The sequence below is a fragment of the Eupeodes corollae genome, chromosome 3 (assembly GCF_945859685.1).
Source record: "Eupeodes corollae chromosome 3, idEupCoro1.1, whole genome shotgun sequence".
NCBI lineage: Eukaryota > Metazoa > Arthropoda > Insecta > Diptera > Syrphidae > Eupeodes > Eupeodes corollae.
In genome coordinates, this window is record NC_079149.1 from 109,582,567 (window position 1) to 109,598,252 (window position 15,686).

Consider the following 15,686-nt stretch of genomic DNA (forward strand, 5'->3'; position numbering starts at 1 on the left):
ATGGTCTTCAACAGGGAGCGGTGAATTCGCCGATTCTCTTCAGCATTTACACCAGCGATCTGATAGGTAGTCTTACAAAGGCAATTGCGTACAGAACGGCCCGAAAGGTTGAGGTTATTAGAATTCTCTTGCAGCGTGATTTCGACAAGATTCAGCGATATTGCGACGACTGGAAACTATAAATAAATGTCCAGAAGTCAGAGACAATTCTGTTCCGGACTTTGTTGGCTAGGGCCACGAGGGATACGTGTAAGAATTGGCGCAAGATGGTCATCGTTGATCTTCACGGGCAGCCATTAGCGAGCAAAAGTGTAGTGAAGTACCTCGATATCTGGTTAGATCAGTATTTATATTTCGACAGACATATAATTGCTGCTCTGACCAGGGCCAGAGGAGCCTTCGCTTTGACGAAACGGCTGTTTTTTAGCAGTCGGCTTGACCCCGGAGTGAAGGTAATTTGCTACATGGCCCTCATACGGCCAATGATCGTTTATGGTTGTCCTGTGTGGTTCAACGTTGCCCCTTCCCAGATGGAGAGGTTTCGGGTGCTCGAGCGGCAGTGTTTACGACGCTGTACCGGCTTATATCGAACAGTCGAATCTTCTTATGTGCATTACTTTTCCAACGAGGTCCTATACAACGAATCAACAGAATTGACAATTTCGTGATAAAACTCGTTCGAGGTCACATTGCAAGAGCTATGTCTTCGACCAACAATTTTATTTTCGGGGCGTTCTATCCGAACGACGAGTATTTTGAAAGTGCACGCTTGAGCGGGTTCATTCCACCAGAGGCATTCCTCTTTTTAGACAAATGCGGTCTGATACAGGATAGATTGGCAGTTCCGTTAATCTACCACGTCAGACGAAGAACCGTGGATAGGCGACTCCCGTACAATCGGGACATCATGGCACAAGGTGGAGCGGAGCTCCTTCGGTTCAGTAGGGCTGTGTCCGAGCGGGACCGAACTGATAGGGTGAAGCAGGAGAACCAGTTTTGGTGGCTTCAATCGGCACTTGATAGTGGGTAGTCGGGATGGGGTTTTAAGCCTTGGCCGGCTTACATACTTGTTTTATAGTTTTAGGGTTTAGTTTTAAGTAGAATAGGCATGGTGGCACAACAAAAATACAAAAAAAAAACAAAAGAAATTAAAAAAAAAACATGGAATATAAAAAACAAAAAAAAAAAAAAAACAAACAAAAAAAAAAACGTACAAAAAAGACAATAAAATATAAAAACAAAACACGTTAGATTTGCTGCTGTGGTTGTTCTTGTTTTAAGTAGTTCATAGGTAGAATAGGTAGTTTAAGTTAGTTTTAAGTTTTATTTAAGGACCTTATTTTAAGTAGTTTGTAAGTAAAAATAAAAAAGGTTATTGATACCTATTAGTTTTTTTTCAAAATTTTCTAATAAAAACAAAACAAATAAAATTTAGATTGAAGTAAAATAGATCTTAAGGCCGAAAGGCATTAGTAATTAGTGTTATAGTTTAACTTAGAGTGTCCGTATGGGACCATTAAGTTAGTTGTAAGTGATGGATAATTAGGCTAGTTTTATGAATTTTTGTCTAGCTTTAAGATAGGTTTAAGATTGAATAAATAAAAATGAATTTAAAAAAAAAATACGTACGATCCTACTAAAACTAAATGCATTTATTCGAATTTAATCGTCCATGTTCCGAATTTCGATCGAAAGTGAATTGAAATCACTTTTCAATTTCACGTGGAATAAAATTGCATGTTCTTCAATTCGATCGGTTTCGAAAACTTGGAAATTGCATCGAACTGTCAGAACTGAAAGATCATCCATTTTTATTTTCTTTCTGAAGTAAAATGTTTGCCGTTTTGCAGATGGATGCAATATTATTGGCAATTTTAAGTGAAAAAAGGAAGAAGAATTCAAGAGAAAAAATAAGAAGACGAATTTTGCGAGACAAATTAAATATATACAGCTGTCAACAAAAAAATAGCAGCGCTATTTTTTTTCTCATTTCTTTTTATTATATCTCCTTTGTTATTGCTTTTTTCTCTCTAACTTAGATTTTTCTGAAACTCTTAATAAACGGTGATTTTTAAAGAGCTAGAGAACTTTTTAAAAAAAAAAAACTCATAAAATCTGCAAAATCTCATCGATTCTTTATTTGAAACGTTAGATTGGTCCATGACATTTACTTTTTGAAGATAATTTCATTTAAATGTTGACCGCGGATGCGTCTTAGGTGGTCCATTCGGAAAGTCCAATTTTGGGTAACTTTTTCGAGCATTTCGGACGGAATAGCCCGAATTTCTTCGGAAATGTTGTCTTTCAAAGCTGGAATAGTTGCTGGCTTATTTGTGTAGACTTTAGACTTGACGTAGCCCCACAAAAAATAGTCTAAAGGCGTCAAATCGCATGATCTTGGTGGCCAACTTACCGGCCCATTCCTTGAGATGAATTGTTCTCCGAAGTTTTCCCTCAAAATGGCCATAGAATCGCGAGCTGTGTGGCATGTAGCGCCATCTTGTTGAAATCACATGTCAACCAAGTTCAGTTCTTCCATTTTTGGCAACAAAAAGTTTGTTAGCATTGAACGATAGCGATCGCCATTCACCGTAACGTTGCGTCCAACAGCATCTTTGAAAAAATACGGTCCAATGATTCCACCAGCGTACAAACCACACCAAACAGTGCATTTTTCGGGATGCATGGGCAGTTCTTGAACGGCTTCTGGTTGCTCTTTACTCCAAATGCGGCAATTTTGCTTATATACGTAGCCATTCAACCAGAAATGAGCCTCATCGCTGAACAAAATTTGTCGATAAAAAAGCGGATTTTCTGCCAACTTTTCTAGGGCCCATTCTCTGAAAATTCGACGTTGTGGCAGATCGTTCGGCTTCAGTTCTTGCACGAGCTGTATTTTATACGGTTTTACACCAAGATCTTTGCGTAAAATCTTCCATGTGGTCGAATAACACAAACCCAATTGCTGCGAACGGCGACGAATCGACATTTCACGGTCTTCAGCAACACTCTCAGAAACAGACGCAATATTCTCTTCTGTACGCACTGTATGCATTCGTGTGGTTGGTTTAATGTCCAATAAAGTAAACTGAGTGTGAAACTTGGTCACAATCTTTTGCTTACTTGGTCGATTATGTAGACCATAAATCGGACGTAAAGCGCGAAACACATTTCGAACCGAACACTGATTTTGGTAATGAAGTTCAATGATTTGCAAGCGTTGCTCGTTAGTAAGTCTATTCATGATGAAATGTCAAAGCATACTGAGCATCTTTCTTTCTGACACCATGTCTGAAATCCAAAATCTGAAATCAAAAAAATCACCCTTTATTAGCTTTCATTATCATCACCATAAATCATATCAATATGGATTATATCAATAAAATAACGGCACTTTGTTTAAAAAATTGCAAACTATGGACACACAAAATAATAGCAGCGTTAATGCAAAAAATAGTTAAAATCATTAAAATAAAGTATAATTCAACTAAAATAGCCAACAAACAGTGAGTATTTTCTGCAAATATCATTTTTTGTTATTTTGCATGTTTTTTTGTTAAATTGATTAAACAGTGGGACGAGGAAAACACTGCAGTCAAGAGCTACGCCCCAAATGAGGAGCACCGGACAATCGTACATGCAAATCCAAAAAAATTTGAACGTTTCTGTAAAGCTGATAAATAATGCCATAAATTTTGTTTAAAAAGTTAAAAAGTCGAAAACGCAAATTGGAGGACGGGACCATAGGCAAATAGTCAAAATGTTAAAGAAAGACCCCTTTAAATCAGCTGTTGAGATAAACAAGGAGCTCGAGCTCAATGTGCGTCGCACTCTTCGCACAGCTAGTTTGAAGGCATGCCACCCAAGAAGAAAGCCACTCCTCTCCAAACGTCATCTGGTTCAACGCCTTGCTTTGCAAAAAAGTATGGTTGTTGGACACGAGAGAAGTGGCGGAACGTCTTGTTTTTAGACGAAAGCAAAATCGTTCTTTTTGGTGGCACTGGGTCTAGAAATTTTGTTTGGCGTCCACCTCACACAGAGTTCGATGATGGCATTATGGATCAACATGCCTATGTCCAAATTTTGGAGGAAGTGATGCTGACTTACGCTGAAGAAGACATGTCTCTCGGATGGGTCTTCCAGCAAGACAATGACCCAAAGCACACAAGCCGTAGTGCGAAAGAGTGGTTCTCGCGTAAGGATATACAGCTCTTAGATTGGCCAGCGCAATCTCCAGACCTGAATCCCATTGAGCATTTGTGGGGGGATGTTAAACGTGGCTTTGGCAAGCACAACCAAAAAAATCATTCAGAATTGTGGACGGCTGTACAAAGTGTATGGAGGGGAATACCCATAGAACGGTGCAATAAACTGGTGGATTCAATGCCAAGAAGATGGGGTGATGTTATGAAAGTGAATTGTTATTGTACAAAATATTAATGTGTTAAAAAAATTATATTAATTATAAAATTTGATGAAATTATTGAATAAATGTTAATTTTTTGAATATTTATAAAACTGCTGCTATTATTTTGTGTGTCTATAATTTGCAATTTTTTAAACAAAGTGCCGTTATTTTATTGATATAATCCATATTGATATGATTTATGGTGATGATAATGAAAACTTAGAATAAGAGTTTCAGAAAAAGCTAAGTTAGAGAGAAAAATAAAAAGAAATGAGAAAAAAGTAGCGCTGCTAATTATGTAGAATTGTTGTTATAAACAATGTAATTTTCAATTAAGCAAAGACGCTTTTTTGTATGTTCTAATGGAAATTGAACCTTTTATAATATCTAATATATATAATTAAATCGATTCATTCAATTCAAAAACTTGCTGCAACCAATGATTACTAACAGAAGGAAGCTATCAAAGATCAATTCACAGAAATAAAAAATGTGATTTGAATGCGTTCAAAAATAGAACAAACCAAAATACAGAACATCCATTTGGGAAGTTAGAACCTAGAATCTGCTACGATCCGTTTACATCACGTATGAGTTACATAGTTATCATAAAGTTTCCCTCAACTTAAAACTGATATGAAGACGTATCATAAGTAAAAAGAAAACAATATTTTCTTTAATTTTTTTGCTGCTTTCCTTCGCATCTTATTTGTTTCGAAATATTTAATTTCTTACATGTAGGTGCCGCTTCGATCCGTTTAGAAGATGGCTCAACTAGCGTCCGCAACAACATGTTGTATGAACTTAACTCAATTGTACTGCCTTTGCAGGAGCTATACTGATAAAGATGTTGAGTTGGAAATAAAACATTTGATTAAATTTTTGTAACTAACATACTACTTAACGGTTTAATAATTTGTTTTATTTTATTTACTTTATTTTAATTAATTTTCATTCCAAAATTCAAATCAATCAATTAAAAGTGTCCTCTCTTTTTTTCATGTTATATTATTAATATTGCTTCAATAATGTAGGTCCATATTTTTATTGTGCCTTAAGAAAAGTCTTACACTTTCAACTTGGACCTTAATGAACTATACACAAACTTAAACAAATAGATAACAATTTTTTGAAATTGATTTGAATCTTGGAATAAAGTCTATAAATAATTACAATTTTTGAAATATGTATATTTTCTTAATTCATTTGTATTCGATAATAAATCCAAAAGAAGAAAGCTTATCATCGAATAGAAAGTAAATAAGAAAGAACAAAAGGAACGAATAGTGTTTTGATTTGATTCAAAATAAAACATAATTAAATTTTATGAAACAAGATGGAAAAAAATATTTTAAACTAGTTAAAAATACAAATGACATTCCTGGGTGTGTCAAAAATTAGGATATTTTTTTGTAAGTTATGAAATTTTGAAATTAAAAACGCGCCATCGCCGATATCGCTGATGTGTCAATTCCTAGTTTTTTTGTTACGTTTATTTGGGCAATTGCCGCATTTCTCAATGCATATAAATGCGCCATTTCTGTTTGACTCTTGGCCAATTTGATTGCCTTTTCGATTAATTCCACAGCTCCGTCCAGATTGGCTCGTTGTACTTCAATGGTGCCCAGTGTCTCATAAGCTAACTCACACTTTTCATCGATTTCAATGCTCTTCCTCATCAGTGCCACGGCATTCTCGATATCACCCTTCCATTGGAGCCACATTATACCGCGGTGCACGTAGAACGAGGCATTTTCAGGAGCCATTTTAATCGCTTTTTCAAAGAACGAATCGGCCTGTTCGAATTGTCCCTGATCGCTGAGAACTTGCGCCATCAGACTGTAGCACTCCACACAGTCGGGGAATTTCTCGACGGCATTTTTGAACTCATTCATAATGATCATGAGACGCATCTGGTCTTGGTGCATTATCGCTAGTCTGTATTCGGCGTAGCACTTTTGGATGTAGGCGATGGCATGCTTGGGCGCCAATTCAACAGCCGTTTCGAATTCTTTGAGGGCTTGGTCCAATTGATCGATGAGAATGTAGATCTGGGCACGTTGGTGGTAGATGTCGGGATTCTTGGGACAGAGTTTTACAGACTTCTCAAAGTCCTCCATACCCGTGTTCTTTTCGTCAAGTTGAATGTGAAGGGAGGCTCGTTTGATGAGAGCATTCGATCGAAGATTGACATCAGCATCAACTGAAATAAGAATCAAATTTGAGAAGAATTTTTTTTTGTGGACAAGAGTTTGACGACTTACCATTATTGATGACGGCATCCAAGTCAGTTTTAGAGTCTGCAAAATTGGCAGACAGCAAATGAAATGTTCCTCGCATTAACAGAGCTTCGGATTTGAACTGGGATTCCGATTCACTTGATTCGATTTCTTCTGTGCACGCTGGAATAACATCGTCAAACTTTTCATTGTCAAATGCCATCTTAGCACGAACGTAGCCTTTAGGATCTTCGGATTTCGGAACCTTTAAAATAAGGAAACACACCACAGAGAGTTGGCACAACAATAGCTTAAAATATCCTCCAAAATTCTTACCTCTTTAACAACACAAGGATCTTGAACAAAGGATTTAAAGAAAGTCTTGATGAAATTTTTCGAAGGCAAGATTGGGACTTTATCTACCATCGCCTTGGCAGCGTCCACCTTGCCAGTCTGTTTGAGAATTCGATCAGCGTACATGATTGAATTTTGATTTTGGAACATTTCCAGGATGCATGTCGCTGTAACATCATCAAGGCACTCGAGGATGTTGTTTGTAGCTTCGCTGGCTTTTGCTCGGCGGAAATAGGCTTTGGCATAACGTGGGTTGTGTTTAATAGAATTTGCACAATCCTCCTTCACTTTAGACCATTTCTTTAGCATTTCGTAGGCAGCCGCTCGGTTCTGGTAGAAGATTGCAAGGTCATTGTGGTTTTCGGTGGGACATTTGTCTATGGCTTTGTCGTAGAATAAAATAGCCTCGTCATACTTTCCCTTGCGATAGCACACGTTTCCTTCGTTCTTGTAGTTGGTGGCCTCTTTGAGTGGTGATAATTTCTCGCTTTCCAACTCGGCTTTCTTTTTCTTCTCCAAATCCTTCTCACTTTCGGTGCCGTCAAGTGATATCGATTGGTCTTTTAGGCTTTTGAGGGGCATCTTCTTGAATAAGGTAGGTTTTCCGTCGCCATCCAGTGATGGCTTGCTGTTCTTTTTGTACAGATAGTAGCCCATGCCGATGACCACTGGGGTGCCGACGATGAGAGCCAATTGTAGCTTTGATAAGCCAGTGGAGCCGATGTTTCCTCGAGACATCTTCAAGGTGCTGAAATTACATAAAGAAAAAGTCTCTCTTAAGAACTATTTGTTGCACATGGCAAATTCGATTGAGGCGCGGCAGGCAGTGGGGCGTTAAAAGCCGCAACGAAGGTTAGAATCGAATCGACTTGACTCGTTATCTTTCTAAGAAGAAGAAAAAGGTGGTGTGGCGGTGAGGTGGTGGTTGGTTGGGAGGTTGTGTGATTAGCATTGAAGCGTTAAGACATTATTTCGTAAGAAACAAAACTATTCTTATTAGCAATTTGTGAAAGGAATATCTTCCGGGTGGAATGAGGTATTCGTAAACAAGATTACATCAACGAAAACTTTTTTTTCGTGCTTAAACTTCCTTCAACCTTCCGGCGAGTCTTTAAGAATATTGATTTTTCTGCCAGAAATTTAAAAGACAACATTTGATTGTTTACTTACTAAATTAGTAAATTGTTTTATGTTAAATATACTTTAGAATTTGGATAATTTTCCAGATGTTCTTATTGACAAAATCTAACTTTTTCTCAACAAATTTTATAGGAAATGTAGGCCCCACACGCAAAGGCTACTTTTTTTTATTTGACAGACTGATTGGAATCTTGTTTCTGCTGTTTTGAAATGAATTGTTTGGATGAATTTGTTGACAGGGTGGTTCTAAAATTGGAGTGAGTTTGGAAAGCAGGTTCCATGTAAAACGTAGGCTCATTTTTAAAATTTTTTTTTTTTCAAATTCTGAAATGATTAAAATTCTTAAGATAGTTATTGTTCAATAAAGACGAAAATTACGATTTTTAAAAGAGATTTACGGATTTTCTAATTACAATTTATTATTTTTAGTACTCACCTCAAATATTAAACTGAGTTGACGGCTTCTAAATACTCTTTCTAAATTTGGCTTGTTGACTCACAAGAACTTTGATGCAATAATGATTAACATTCAAGGCTTTTTATTTACCTCTGAATAAATTTGCATGTGTATATTTTCTGTGAAAGAAAAAGAAATACACTCTTAATGAATTTTAAAATTCAACAGGTTTTTGTGTACAGATTCACAACTTAAGGAATTTATAACCAAATGACGTTTTCCACAAACCATTCAAGAAATTGGTTGGAATCAAACCTCGAATTAAAAATTGTGTTGAAATTTCACATACTAATTAATTAATATATTTCAGGTGTGAATAATTTAAAAACTCACAAAATTCGTGTGTAAACGAATTCGTAAGCACAATAGTTTACTTAAGCACTTTACTCTCACATCCGTGAAATAAGTCGACAAACGATGAAATTTGAAGCAAATAGAAATATAAGCGTTGTGTTTAATTTTTTAATACATATTAACCTTTTTTTATTGTGAGAGTTCCACAACATAGGGAATTGATTTTGTGCAATTATATAAAATCATTTTTGTCAAATTAAAATTCACGCCTTTTTATAACTATTGGATGGACCTGCAGTATTTTCACCCAAAATTATACCAATACTTTAGTAAATCGAATGTAGTTTATTATTTGTATTTTGCTAAGAAACTTCGCCTTAGAAGTAAAAGGAAGTACGCAGCTAGCTTAAATTTAGTTCATGTTTTTCTCCAAACTTTAGTTAAAACCTGTGCTAAATTTTGATTGAAGAACCTTTTGTAGAAAACTGAATTGATCTTGTGTGAACTCAAGTTTCAAATTGAGTTTTGTTGGCTCACGTGCATTGCCAAATTCTATTTCTCATCGAAACACACATTTGTTTGTTCGTGTTTCACGTTCCCTTTTATCAGCTGTTTTTCAAAAAATTATTCTTAAATATCCATTTTACTTAATGGTAGCACAAAGTAAACACATAAAATACAATTTATTTCATGACAGAACCGTTTAAACTCAATTGAACGTAGCCATTTAGAATTTAAAGAACGGACTATTTTGAGAATACTATTTAAAACATATTCAGCCCTATCAGGAGTTTCACCCGAAATATTTTTGTTCCCCTGGATTTTAAAAAGCTATCAGGAGTTTCACCCGAATAAAGTTTCACTTCGAATTTAAAACTGACAGTTCGAAAAATAAGTATGTTCAAAAAACTGAGTTCTCAATAAATATCCCATCTTTGTTATGGAAACAAAGAATGAAATGTGCACCTAAGTTTTTTCTTGAATATAAAAAAAGTATAAAATGAATGAGATGTTTCAATTACCTGTTAAAATTGTGGTACTTGAGAGCCATGGTACGATTTTTAATCCCTCTTCAATCGATTTCTTTAAAAAAAAACTTTCTGAGTAAGCAGATACACAAAATTTCCCCTCCGTTCTTATGTCGGGTGCCTTTTCGTATTCAGAAAAAATAAATGAATATTATTTCTTTCAGATGAATTATTTTTTTTTTTAAATTTAATTTCTTCTTTTCTTAACTTCATGATTTTGCCGCTTCTGTTCTTTTGCTTGCTCTTTTTGTTGATAATGAATGCTGTCTAGTGATCGATAAAACTTCTTCATATGTGTGTCCATTTGATTGTTATGCTCTTTCATCACTATAATAGCTTCATCAACCTTCACACAAAGTTGGACTTCCAGTTCGTCCGTAAAAACTTGTTGGCCGTTTACTTTGTCAATCCTCTTTTTTTGGCCTGCTTAAAATGTTGTACTCAGACAAAAGGCAATATTGTCGATAATTTGAAAAGAAACAGGTAGTGGAGCCGAAATAATGGTGATCTCCTGGATGTCTTTTATCTGTTCCTCTTCATATACATTTTCATCGTATGTGTAAAATGCTTCCGATTGATACGTTTCTGTGTTCTCATTTGGTTTCGTCATTAACGACACCCTCGACTGCCGTCCTCATTCCAAAAAGTTGGAAAATTGCTTCTTCAGAGGGAGAGAACTTCTTTTGGAACTTCATTTGGTCCATCACCGGTTCCTTTTTCATAAATTTGGTTGTGAGAGGCTTTCATCCATACATATCGTTTATAGTCGGTCCACGACTGATAATAATTTGTTAAACACAAATTAAAAAAATGTCTTACCTTCTTGCATTTAAAATCATTTTCAATGGGAGGCCCAGCGCTATTTAGCTCCAACTTTAGCTTCTTCCAAAATGCAGTCATTTTGTTTTAATTTCTTTCACGAAACCCTTCGCAATGTCAGGGTTTTCCTGAATAATTAGCAAGATTATATCATTTTGTTTTGTGTTTATTGATTTAAACAAAAATTAATACATTTTTGCTAATAATAAAGAATGTCGTCGAAAAACTCACATTTTAACGTTGTTGCCTTCCTCTTCGCCGTTAAAATTTAAGTGAACATTTTAGCTGTAAAGCGTGCGATATTTCACCCGAATTGAATGCTCCTAATAAGGTGAATTTTTCGAACATCATTTTTTTTCGGATGAAACTCAAAGTTAGGGAAAAGAAAAAGGGAATGACATTCGGGCGAAGCTCCTGACAGGGCTGATTGTTTAATTTTTTTAATTATTGATATGCAATTTTCCCCCTTTTAGCTATGATCTTCAATAATCTGTCAAATTTCAGCTCGAATTAAATGCACCGAGCAAATAAGCACTGAAACCAAAATATGAATTATCAGCTAGAGCTGCGTATCACTCGCCTGAATTGCTTTGCTAAATTTAACTTGACTAATTTTTTTTAATTTTGTATGGAAGCTAAATTTTAGCTTGGACATACATGACCTATTTGGACTCGGTTCAAATTTGTACATTATACACTACCGAGTCTCAGCCATTTTTATAAAATAAATTAAAAAATTCATTTGTTCAGAAAAATGTCTTTAAATTATGAAATTTTTAACTAAAAAAACATTACCGAAAATGGTCACTCAAATAATAAAAATTGGCAACTGACCTAGAATAAATAAAAAGAAGGAAAGGGACATTAAAGATTTATTTCCTTAAATTGTTGTATGAGATGGACTGAGATGGTTGATTGTGTAAAAAGACAGTTCAAGTTGGTTTGTTGATTTCTTACACACGATAGAACCGATTCTTGGCGCGTTGGTTTTTGACTTGATGAAAATCCAAATGGATTTACAGAGCCAAACCAAATCACCTCAGTTTCCGCCAAACACGGTTCATTTTAGATTGCCTTGAGTCTATTTCAATCTTTTGCTCTGTCGTGTATGGCCGATTTTTGAAGCTAAACTACATTAAAAATGTATATGAAAAAAGTGACAAAGCAAACAAATATACACAATATGTAGCAACATTTAGCTCTGAAAAAGGAAGATTGTGCTAAGTAATTTAAGGTAATATGGCTCTTTATATGTAAAAATATTCGTTATCACCAAAAATATAATATCTGAGAGACAGCTATCATTCAATTATTATTTGTTTAAACGTTTTAACTTTTGTTTTATAGAGATGAAAGGTAGACAATCTCAGTTATTTGGTAAAAGAAAAAAGATTTGTATCACTTTTCCACTTTTTGAAGTTGAATATTGGAAAAAAAATTGATTGTGCAATAATTTGTATGGAGTTGGTCTTTTTGATAGTTGTTATTTGATTTATGCTCAATTTGGTTTACCATTTCATCATAAATAGACTTTCTTTTAAGGAACGTTTAATAATTTATTGTGCAATTTTATTTACGAAATATTGGTTTGGTTTGAGCGACATGTCATACAGCCAACGAAACAATTATAATTTACTGAAGGTAACTTTTGTTGACTCTGCACCGCTGGACTATATTTTGAAGTCAGATAAATCCGAAACGTCTGACGCCTTGGAAAAAAATATTTGCAGTGTTTTTGCTGACATTCGTCCCCAGTGCTGCAAAAAAATGTTTGAAAATGGAGTCTCTCAGCTGGAATTTATTAAAGCCAGCTGCCCGAAATTATTTTACGACATAATAGCAAATTCTCGTCTCCACTAAAAAGATAAATTATTGGCCATACATTTCAATTATATGTGATTAATTTCTTCTTAAAAACCACACTTTTGAAAAATATACCCTTTATAATGCTCCAATGCGTTACAAAGAAGTGCCAATAGTTACTAATTTGGTGCCTAGCTAAAAGTTTTTTGCTTTGAAAATTAAATTTGATGTAACTAAAAGCAATGAAAACACATATGATTTCGTTTTTTACAATTACAGTACATTCCTTCTGTTATTTATATTAAAAAACTTAGTTTCCACTCCAATCTCCAACTCTGTATACACCTTAACATTTTCCAAACACTCCCTTTGCGCAAAAAAAAGCAAAATAAACCCATAAACCAATGCTTGTCACTTTGACAGCAATTTTTGACATCTACCAAAAACTGTCAATTCCTACGCAGTAGAAAGAAAAAAAAATCGTTCAAAGAAATTTTCTTCACTGCTTTATTCAAATCTCGAGGAATTTTTAATCCATTTGAATCGTGCTAAAAATTAATTAAAATCTCTTCAATTTTATTCTTATTTCAATCAGAAATAATATGGCACCAAAAAGCAAAATGACTACCGGATTAAAACCCCAAGGTGCTGCCTTCAAAGACAAAAGCAAGCCGGCTGATGTTCGTATGAGCAATATTCAAGCAGCAAAAGGTAATAATGAATTAAATTATTTTATTTAATATGTTTTTCATGTTTTTTAAAGTAAGAATTATAATATTTTAAAAGAAAATGGTGAGTTTCGTTAGATTTTCATGAAGTTTTCATTGTTTGAAGTTGCATCTGCTGCGGCCGGAGGGTGTAAACAAATTTCGTCTGGAATATTCTTCTCTATGAGTCACCTGATTGATTTTTTTACTTTAAATTTCTTTAAATTTAATTTTAAAATGATTTTGAAGCGTGTTACTTTGTACCTTTTTAATAAAAGGCATTCAAATGAACAAAACATCTTAGTCAAGGTGTTAAAATTGCTTTTTTAAGCTCAGCCGGTCGTGGTTAGTTATGTTCTTGACTTCATGTTTGAATAGGTTTGGTTTCTTAATCCCTTTCACATCGGTTTATTCAGGCTTAAAGACCTCTTTCATTTTTAAGTCATAGGTAGAAACTAATAACAACAATGTTTATTGATTAAAATTTCACAGCTGTTTCCGATGCCATCCGAACAAGCTTGGGTCCCCGTGGTATGGATAAAATGATCCAATCTGGCAGTGGAGAAGTTTCCATCACCAACGACGGAGCTACCATTCTTAAGCAAATGAATGTCCTCCATCCAGCTGCGAAGATGTTGGTTGAACTTTCACGCGCTCAAGATGTCGAAGCTGGGGACGGAACCACCTCTGTTGTAGTTATCGCCGGAGCTCTCTTGGAAGCATGCGAGAAACTCCTACACAAGGGTATCCATCCAACTGCTATATCCGAGTCCTTCCAACGCTGTGCCAACAAAGCTATTGAGATTTTGAAGGAGATGTCAAAACCAATTGAGTTGAGCGATCGTGAGACTTTGATTAAGAGTGCTTCAACTTCGTTGAACTCGAAGGTTGTGTCGCAACAGAGCAGCTTGTTGGCTCCTCTAGCTGTTGAAGCTGTCATGAAGGTGACCGAATTGGGCAAGGAAGGAGCTGTGGACTTGAAGAACATCAAGGTTATCCGTAGTTTGGGAGGAACCATCGAAGATACCCAATTGATTGATGGTTTGGTCTTCACTATGCGTTCGTCTGGTACCAACGCACCTAAGCGCATCGAGAAGGCAAAGATTGGTCTTATTCAGTTCTGCATTTCTCCACCAAAGACTGACGTGAGTTGAACTTTCTTTAGTCGGCTTTGAATTAATCAATAATGGGGATGGTTTGTTTTTCAGATGGACCACAGTGTTATTGTCTCCGATTATGCCGCCATGGATCGTGTCCTGAAGGAAGAGCGTACCTACATCTTGAACATTGTCAAGCAAATCAAGAAGGCCGGTTGCAATGTCCTCCTTGTCCAGAAATCCATCTTGAGGTAATTTCGAATGGATGATTCTAATTGGCCAAGATCTTATAATCCTTTTGTTTTCTTGTTTTTTTTATAGAGATGCCGTTTCTGATCTTGCTCAACATTTCTTGGACAAGATCAAGTGTTTAGTTGTGAAGGATGTCGAACGTGAGGACATTGAGTTTGTCTGCAAGACTTTGAATTGTCGTCCTATTGCCTCCCTCGATCACTTCGTCGCTGAGAATCTTGTAAACGCCGATTTGTGTGAAGAAGTTGCCAGTGGAACCAGCAAATTCGTCAAAATCACCGGAATCCAGAATCCCGGCCGTACTGTGTCCATCATCTGCCGTGGATCAAACAAATTGGTTCTCGAGGAAGCTGCTCGTTCACTTCACGATGCCCTCTGTGTCGTCCGTTGTTTGGTCAAGCAACGTTCCCAGATTTGCGGTGGTGGAGCACCTGAAATCGAAATGGCCCTGCAATTGGCCGCCTACGCCCAGACAGTCGAAGGTGTCGACGCCTATTGTTTCCGTGCCTATGCCGATGCTCTCGAAGTCATTCCTTCCACTTTGGCCGAGAATGCTGGCCTCAATCCCATCGCCACTGTGACCGAATTGAGGAACCGACATGCTCAGGGCGAGAAGAATGCTGGCATCAATGTTCGCAAGGGCGCCATCACTGATATTTTCGCCGAGAATGTCGTCCAACCGTCGTTAGTAAGTATTTCAGCGATTTCCCTAGCCACAGAAACGGTTAGATCGATTTTGAAGATCGATGATATTGTAAGTTTGATTTTTGCTTATGATCTTTTCTTTTGGAGACTGATTTTGTTATTTTTCTTAATTTCAGGTTAACACAATGAGTTAAATGTTTTTTGTACCATCATCAAGTTTACATCATGCGCTGCGCTCAAGTGAACACTTAAAATATTAAAATGGCTTCAATTTGGACGCATTCACAACGAAATTTCGTTTTCATTAATATTTTGAATGTTTGTTCTCTTTCCCTCACACTTCACACACAACTCATGCATTTTCTTTTTCTTTTAACAAATTTGTTTGTATTTTAATTTTAAAAAGAACAAATCACAAAATAAAAAATTAAAAAACTACAAAATAACTGCTAAACTATTAAAA

The 15,686-nt window shown here is 35.8% G+C and overlaps 2 protein-coding genes across 2 annotated transcripts; one reads left to right on the plus strand and one right to left on the minus strand.

Annotated features, from left to right (window-relative positions):
* Positions 1–5,308: 5,308 nt before the first annotated feature.
* Positions 5,309–8,309, minus strand: LOC129951108 (mitochondrial import receptor subunit TOM70). Its single transcript, XM_056063119.1, has 4 exons — positions 8,152–8,309; positions 6,964–7,729; positions 6,673–6,892; positions 5,309–6,611 (listed from the first exon to the last, which is right to left on the minus strand). The coding sequence occupies exons 2-4, from the start codon at positions 7,717–7,719 to the stop codon at positions 5,842–5,844; spliced, it is 1,746 nt and encodes a 581-aa protein (XP_055919094.1). The 5' UTR covers positions 7,720–7,729; positions 8,152–8,309; the 3' UTR covers positions 5,309–5,841.
* Positions 8,310–12,959: 4,650 nt separating this feature from the next.
* On the plus strand, positions 12,960–15,677 carry LOC129951163 (T-complex protein 1 subunit delta). The gene is made up of 5 exons (XM_056063185.1): positions 12,960–13,233; positions 13,722–14,374; positions 14,438–14,577; positions 14,648–15,332; positions 15,400–15,677. Exons 1-5 carry the CDS (start codon positions 13,125–13,127, stop codon positions 15,415–15,417), a joined length of 1,605 nt encoding a protein of 534 aa, XP_055919160.1. The 5' UTR covers positions 12,960–13,124; the 3' UTR covers positions 15,418–15,677.
* Positions 15,678–15,686: the final 9 nt, after the last annotated feature.